Raw genomic sequence first — 7,816 nt, 5'->3', positions numbered from 1 at the left:
GTGGTCATGTATGGATGTGAGAGTTGGACTGTGAAGAAGGCTGAACGCTGAAGAATTGATGCTTTTGAACTGTGGTGTTGGAGAAGACTCTTGAGAGTCCCTTGGACTGCAAGGAGATCCAACCAGTCCATTCTGAAGGAGATCAGCCCTGGGATTTCTTTGGAAGGAATGATGCTAAAGCTGAAACTCCAGTACTTTGGCCACCTCATGCGAAGAGTTGACTCATTGGAAAAGACTCTGATGCTGGGAGAGATTGGGGCAGGAAAGAAGGGGACGACAGAGGATGAGATGGCTGGATGACATCACTGACTCTGTGGACGTGAGTCTGAGTGAACTTCGGGAGTTGGTGATGGACAGGGAGGCCTGGTGTGCTGCGATTTATGGTGTCGCAAAGAGTCGGACACAACTGAGCGACTGAACTGAACTGAACTGTCTCCTTTCAATATGGTCTCAGAGTGACCATGTCTGATGTTGATGTTCTATGACACTGTTCTATGACAGGTCCAATAGGAACGAAGATGGCCAAAGCTGATGTGTGAAGTATGTTTCAATTCCAGATTAAAGATCAGGAGGTTGGTCCTAGTCCTGGCTATTCTACTAGCTGGCATGACTTTGGGGATGCCAGTTATCAGCTCTAAACCTTAGTTTCCCCATTTATTTTTTTTAATTTTTAAAAATTATGTTTTTTCTTGTTTTTGTTTGTAGATGTTTTTATTATATTTATTTATTTAAACTGGAGATCAATTACTTTAAAAAAGAATGGTCTTAGATTCCATATCTTAAGGCCTTTCCAGCCCTGAAACGCTAAGAGAATGTGTGTTTCTCTTGCATCTCTTCTGTCTTTATAGAAAATGCTAAAGGGGACTTGGCCACACATCCTTATGTGTGTGCATGCTAAGTTGCTTCAGTTGTGTCCGACTCTGTGTGACCCTATGGACTATAGCCCCCCCAGGTTCCTCTGTGCTTAGAATTCTCCAGGCAAGAATACTGGAATGGATTGCCATGCCCTCCTCCATGGAATCTTCCCAACCCAGGGATCAAATCCGAGTCTCTTACATCTCCTGCATTGGTAGGCAGGTTCTTTACCACTAGCGCAACCCCAGAAGCCCACACATCCTTACAGAGGGGAATTCATGCATGACAAATGGTATTATAGGTGAGCTGTTTAAAAATCAACTGAGATTTTATTCTTAACACTGTGAGTCATTATTGATTCCAAATTAAGGAGTTAAATGTAAACATTCAGAAGATCTCCAAAAAGAAGAAAGTATAAAATTCATTTCTGGATGAGAAAAGATGTACACATTTATGATGTTAAAACCAAGAAAAAAGAAAATATTATTAGATTTTACAACATAAAAAAGAAAAACTACATACTTAGAAACATTCACCAACTTACAAGGCAAAATCAAACTAAAAACACAGTTTCAACAAAAGCTGAGTATCCTAAATATAATTCTATCTTCTTCCATCTACCTAACTCATATTTTCATTGAACGCCACCTATACAGATGATAAAACTGAGGCCTAGAAATGATAAGTAACTGTTTCAAGATCACATAGGGCAACAAATGTTAAACCAACTCAGAACTCAGATTGGGATTCTGCCTCTTTTTTGCTGTCTTTATAATGAGAATTTTGGATTAGAGATTACTGACATTGCCTTCCAAATTTAAACCAATGATTTACAGCAACACCATGCTCCATTCCCGAGGTGAGACAGAGGAAAAATAAAAACACTGAAATTTGGTTGGAACTGAACTGAATGAAAGGGAAAAAAATCCCTCTTTACAATAATGAGACTTATTAGTATTTTTCCTAAATCCAGATGTAATTGGCTATGTCTTTTTCAAAAAATACTTTTAGTACTACAAAACTTTTTTTACAGAATGACTGTAAAAGCAGTTAATTTCTGTATAATTTTCAAAATTACACTTGGGGTCTGGACTAAGTGGATCTTGAGATGAATAAAATGTCCGGAACTGTTGCCTCTGAAACATCCTAGGACGGTGGCCCTTTTAACGTCTATCATGCTTAGCACTTAGGAGATGACCTGATCCTTTAAAGAAAGCTCTCTTTTTTTATTCAGACTTCAAAGCCTTAAGGGAATATGTCTGGGTTCATTATACACCTTCTAGCTCCTAACTTCTCCAACACTTCTCAACATTCAGTTCTGACTGCATTCATTTCAATTTGTCTACTCTTTTCCAACTATTTTTAACTAAGTTAAATTGTCCAAATTCTCTTTCTCTTCTTCAGAGGTTTTTAGTATTGCTAACATCTGAGATATACAACATTTTTATGACCCTGTCTCTAGTCACATGAGCCATTACCAGGTGGAAATTCCCAGGTGGGAAATTTCTCTCAGTTCACATGGCCCAGGATGCCTTCATAAATACTTTCCTGCACAATTACATAAAGGACACGAGCCTAGAAGACCTCCACACGTCAGAACCCTAGCGAGTCAAAGAACAAGTAGGCAATTGTGAGCAATTTGACAACCAAGGGCCTTGGCCATTCATTGGACAAAGAGCACGTCAATCCTTGTTTGTCAGCAAATGAGCCCAAAGCTCGTGATGAGGGGTCACAGGCCACCGTCAACTGTTCCGGCCCCGCCCCTCGACTGTAGCCTGGCTCCACTGCCTGAGGCCCAACTTCCGTTGGACGCTTCCGCCATTGGCCGCCTACCCTCCCGGTCGTGGGGCCTCCTCTGTGGTCCCTTCCGTGACTGCCTCGGTCCATCTCATTTCCCTCAGCCTCCTCTCAGGGCAGCCACTTCGGGTGCCACCACCTGCACCATTGCCATCGTCCCCCGCCCGGCTGAGGTAACTGCCAGCTGCCATGTCTACCACGGGGGATGGAGATCTGGCTCCTGGCGGGCAGGAAGGCCCAGCAGGAGCGGCAGGGGCCCAGGCCAGAGCCCGTGACGGTGTGGACCGCAACTCTGAGCCTCGCAGGGGTGACTCCATGCCTGAGGCTGAGGCGGGTGGAGTTGTGGGGGCCTCAGGAGGCCCGAGGGAGGCAGCCCTGGAGGGCGGGAACGCTGAGGAAGACTCCGACCTCAGGCCGGCTGAGGAGAGGGAGGTGGAGGAGCAGGCGGAGGGCGTGAACCGCATGGTGGTCTCGCGCCACTTCCCCATGAGTGGCTTCCGCTTAACGGTCCTAAATCTGCTGCACTCGATGGGGAACTGTTTGTCCAACAACCACGTGATACCTCTACCAAATGACGACCACGTGTTGGTCTGGCACCAGACCAGGCAGCACTTGTCCGACCACGGCTCAGCCGCCGTGGCCGGGTTATCCGAGGTCCAGGTGCCATCGGATGAATCGGGGGAGGGGCTGGCTGAGGAAGCCCCGGACCAGGGGGCGCAGCAGGCGGAGGAAGCCCAGGAGGCGGAGCAGGCGGAGGAAGCCCAGGCGGCGGAGGAAGCCGAGGAGGCCTCTTTATTGGAGACGGCCACCAAGGAGTCTGAGGAGCCCAGCTCGCGGGAGATGCCACAGGAGCCTGTCGCCCCTGAGAGTGAGCATTCGAGGGGCGGGGGGGAGTTGGGGGGGACGGAAACACTGGCAGCTGCAGGCCGGGTCTGGGGACCAGGGATCCCGAGGAGGGGGCAGGCTCAGACGGGGGCGATGGAGGGCGGGGGCGTTCCTCAGGAGGGGAGGCCGGGAGTCAGGGCATCCTTGAATCGAAGCCCAGAGGGGCCCAGTAGAAGCCCAACTCCATAACGATTTCTTTGGTTTGGGGGGAAAATAAGCTGCCCTCTACCAACCCTGGTAAGAGGTCTGAGATGATCAGTGCCAGTTATGAGCCCACACGTGAAGGTCAGTGGAGGCAGGTGTTTGAGAGGGAGCTTGAGAGGACATGGAAGAGAACAAGTAAATGGCATACCTCATATTTGGTTCATAGCTTTTAAAAATGTCAAGATTCTTGGAAAGTTGATCCCAAAACATTATGAACTCATACAGGACCACATGGTCAAAATGAAATGTTTAGGGGATTGAGGAACTCAGGAGCTTCCCCATGGAATTTGTTATTGAGGTGAAGCATATTTTGGCGAAAAAGTTCTGGCCAAAACATCCAGAATGCATCAGACCCAGAGAATTCTGATCCTTGAGCACAAGTAATCAGTAGCACAGGGTGACAGATTTACTAGAAAAGAAGAAATAATGTCATTGTGAAAATGACCAAGCAGCAGCAAAGTGAGGGCCATGGAAGTGTTGCATCTGCCAGAAGGAAGGCCCCCAGTTACTCTTTTCTTAGTTGCTTCTGTCCTCCTGCTTCTCATAAGGGTAGAGTACTGGACATCTTGCCATTCCTTATGTGTTGGGTTTTTTTTTTTTTTTTTTTTTTTTGCTGTGAATGTCTGGTCCCAAAGTCTATTATTCCTCTCTAAAGAAACAGCTGAATGCCAGGATGAGAACTCCAAAGAAGAGGCGCAGGGCAGCAAAAGTGAGGGGAAAGAAAAGAAGTATAACAGAAAACAAGAAGAACCAGAAAAGGATCTGGACCCAGCAAAGGACAGGCCCAGAAAGCCCAGGTATCTGTGTATAGCTTTGAAAATAACCCAGCTATTCCCAGGCATTTACCAATTTTGTTTTTTGCTTTTTAATTCTCGGAGTAAATTAAGAAAACGTTTGTTTGAAATTAGTTCAACAACTCAAATTTACCTAATGTTGATAGAACATTTCTGCACCCAGTAATATAAAGAGCATGAAGTGAAATATACTTCATGGCTTCTCATTTGTTCTTATGAGGTCTTTGGTCCTCTATCTGTAAGACTACCAACAAGTTGTAAATGTGTCAGTACCTAAGACCAGTATTTCTTTAGAAAACAGTGACGAAAAGCAGCAGCAACTGGGCTGTGCACTAGTTTGGCCTTCATTTCTTGACCACAGAAGTGCAGTCTCCTGCACTAAGAGAAGACAGCTTCTAGAATGTAACTACTTACGAATAGCAAACAGTTCAGAATTTCAAGTAGGATGACATTTAGTGATTAATAGTGAAATATTTGTTCGGTTGTAGATGTGTGTATTTTATGTGACAGTCAAAAGAAACAGTCATAGGATGACTGTTGTTTATCACTGAGTTGGTAGTGAAGGTATATATCTTGTCTTTAATGATTAACATTTTCTCCCTTGTTTGCATAATGGTGTGTTTCATAACAACAGCCTCTTTCTCATATGGTAGATATGGAAACCGAGGGTCTGGGAGGGTAAGGGAGTATCATCTGTGGAGTGAGCACAGGCTTTTAAGGTAGAAAGAGTGATTTTAGTCCCAGACTATCCTCTCAAAGGAAGGGGGATAAAAAAAGCATTTATGGTGTTGGGCAAGAGGGAGACAAGGTAGGTAGGATCACATGATTGAAGCCATCGGGTTGTACATGCACCCAGTATCCAGGGTGAATTTTACAAGAGGAAAATGTGTTTTTCTTCTCTCCTTGTTGAGATACAACCCTCAGATGCAGCAGATATACATAATGCTGACTGTTTTCTTAGATTTAGAAAGTTTCTGGTGCTGACTGATGCTGTATAACTGTTCATTTTCTCTCATTTCTTCCTGCAGTTTGGAAGACTAGAAAGAAGACAGAGAAAGAAGAAAGGATCCATTGTTTGCTATTTTTAGATTTTTCAGAAGCCCATGGGATTATTAACATTGATTTCCTTCCCAAATCCATCCCCCAAAAAGCAACTGTCTAATAATAATATCTAATAAAAAATCCAATATCTAATTGGGTTTTATCTTTCACAGATATATTTGACAGCATTTGTTCTAGTTAAAACTAAGTTTTAAAGTAGTAAACTGAAATGTAGATAGATTTATGTATATAAATAATCCTGATTTAAATCTCTTTAAAAATGAGAAGCTGTTTTACATCATTGGAAGGCATCATCACATTCCACCATTTGATAAGCCTGTTTTAAATTCTTTTATTGCAGCCCAAAATAAAATTTGTATTTAAAACAGTTTTGTAAAGACAGAAATAGGGGTCAAGGGATCTGAACTTGTTTACTGTACTAGTCACTAGCCATGTGTGGCTACTGAGCATTGAAAATGTGGCTAATCTGAGTTGAAATGTGCTACAAATGTAAAAAATGGTGTAAAGTCTCTTTAATAACTAATTACACATTGAAATGATAATCTAGTATTAAATATAGCATTAAAATTATTTTCTCCAGTTTCTTTTTACTTTTTTAAAAATTTATTTATTGCTACACATGGGCTTTCTCTAGTTATGGTGCACAGGTTCTCACTGAGGTGGCTTCTCTTGTGGAGCATGAGCTCTAGGGCAGACGGGCTTCAGAGTTGCGGCACATGGGCTTAGTTGCCCCTCAGCATGTGGGATCTTCCTGTGCCAGGGATTGAACCTGTGTCCCCTGCACTGTAAGGTGGATTCTTAACCACTAGACCACCAGGGATGCCCTCTTTTTACTTTTTAGATGTGGCTACTAGAACATTTAAAACTGCACAGGACTTGTGTTATATGTGTATTTCATGGTACTGCTGGGTGCTTTTGAAGGAAACCTGAGGGATGGCCCAGCTTGCCTGGAGGCCAGATGGTGCTGCTGAGCCTGAGCCCAGACGCTGATTTGGAGCACTGGTTCTCAAAGTTTGGTCCTTAAAATAGCATTATTAGCATCACCCATGAATTCTTAGACTCCACTCAAGACCTGTGAATCAGAAACTGGGAGTGGGGCCCAGTAGTCTGTGTTTTAACAAGCCCTCCAGGGGATTCTGATGCAGCCAAGGTTTGAGAAGCGCTGGTTGACAGCCACAGGGGGAGAAGTTGAGACCCACCTCTGGTGACCAGCCTTCGTTCACTGCCTTGGGGCTGCTGGAGGTAAATTGAACAGGACGGTAGGGGCTGGACTGGCGAGGAAATTAGGATTCACAGGGGCTGAGACAGAGAGAGGCTGTGGATAGGGGATGGCACCAGAAAAATATCCAGGAACAGAGCTGGTTCCAGAAAGTCACAGACATGATACCGGGTATATGAAGTCTAAGAGAACCTTCACTCAACAGGAGTGGATAGTAGATACATACAGAGTTGCCTGTGAGGATGTATGCGTACGTAAGCATACAGAAAGGCATGCAATGGAAAGATAAACCACATTTAGGATGGTGGTTACCTTTTGGGGAAAGACAAGGACAGCGATCCTATTGGGGAGGGATACGTAGTGGGCTTCAACTGTATCTCTAATTTACATTTCTTAAACTGAGTGGTGGATAAATAGTGTTTATACTAGTATTCTTTATAATTTTGTGCAGATGGGAAGTACGTCATAATAAGGAAAAATAAAAAGAGAAAAGGGAGAAAGTGGACTTAATCTTTGAACTCTGTTTAAGGTAATAAAAAGATAAATTTGTAGATGACCAGAGTGGGGGATCAGAGAAGGGGAAGGGCCTGGGGGTTTGAGACTAGACGGGCTCATTTCTGCATTTACTTCAGGCTTCCTAGGTATCTGAAACATGGTTTAGGTGGAGCATACTTTGTTCCCACGGGCTCGGCTCCTGACCTTCTTGTAGGTAACTGATAACATACTGTCATGTTCTGTGGTGGCATGTCTTCTATTCTAAGTGTGTGCACATGCAAATACACAGACTACATCCACCTATTCCATCAAAACCAACCCCTGCACTGAACCTTTAAATGGCTGGGACCCTAAGGATTTTATCTATCTTTCTTTCCCAAAAGCCTAGGCAATGAATTTTCCTCTTCGTAGGTATTTAATGTCAATTAAAGTGAAGTAAACTTAAGATCCCAACAACTTTTTTTTTTTTTTTTTTTTTGGTCACCAGTGTTGACATTTTAAAATG

The 7,816-nt window shown here is 43.8% G+C and overlaps 1 protein-coding gene across 2 annotated transcripts; it reads left to right on the top strand.

Annotated features, from left to right (window-relative positions):
- Positions 1-2,658: 2,658 nt before the first annotated feature.
- LOC129639059 (cancer/testis antigen 47A-like) lies at positions 2,659-6,148 on the top strand. 2 transcript variants are annotated; one of them, XM_055563919.1, is made up of 3 exons: positions 2,659-3,520; positions 4,403-4,538; positions 5,564-6,148. In XM_055563919.1, the coding sequence occupies exons 1-3, from the start codon at positions 2,842-2,844 to the stop codon at positions 5,574-5,576; spliced, it is 828 nt and encodes a 275-aa protein (XP_055419894.1). In that variant the 5' UTR covers positions 2,659-2,841; the 3' UTR covers positions 5,577-6,148. The 2 variants fall into 2 exon arrangements, with proteins under 2 accessions (XP_055419894.1, XP_055419893.1); XM_055563918.1 differs by having other exon boundaries at positions 4,397-4,538.
- The last annotated feature ends 1,668 nt before the right edge of the window (positions 6,149-7,816 follow it).

This window comes from Bubalus kerabau, chromosome X (assembly GCF_029407905.1).
Source record: "Bubalus kerabau isolate K-KA32 ecotype Philippines breed swamp buffalo chromosome X, PCC_UOA_SB_1v2, whole genome shotgun sequence".
In the NCBI taxonomy this organism is placed as follows: domain Eukaryota; kingdom Metazoa; phylum Chordata; class Mammalia; order Artiodactyla; family Bovidae; genus Bubalus; species Bubalus kerabau.
The sequence above is the reverse complement of the archived record's forward strand: the minus strand, read 5'-3'. Positions and strand labels throughout refer to the sequence as shown.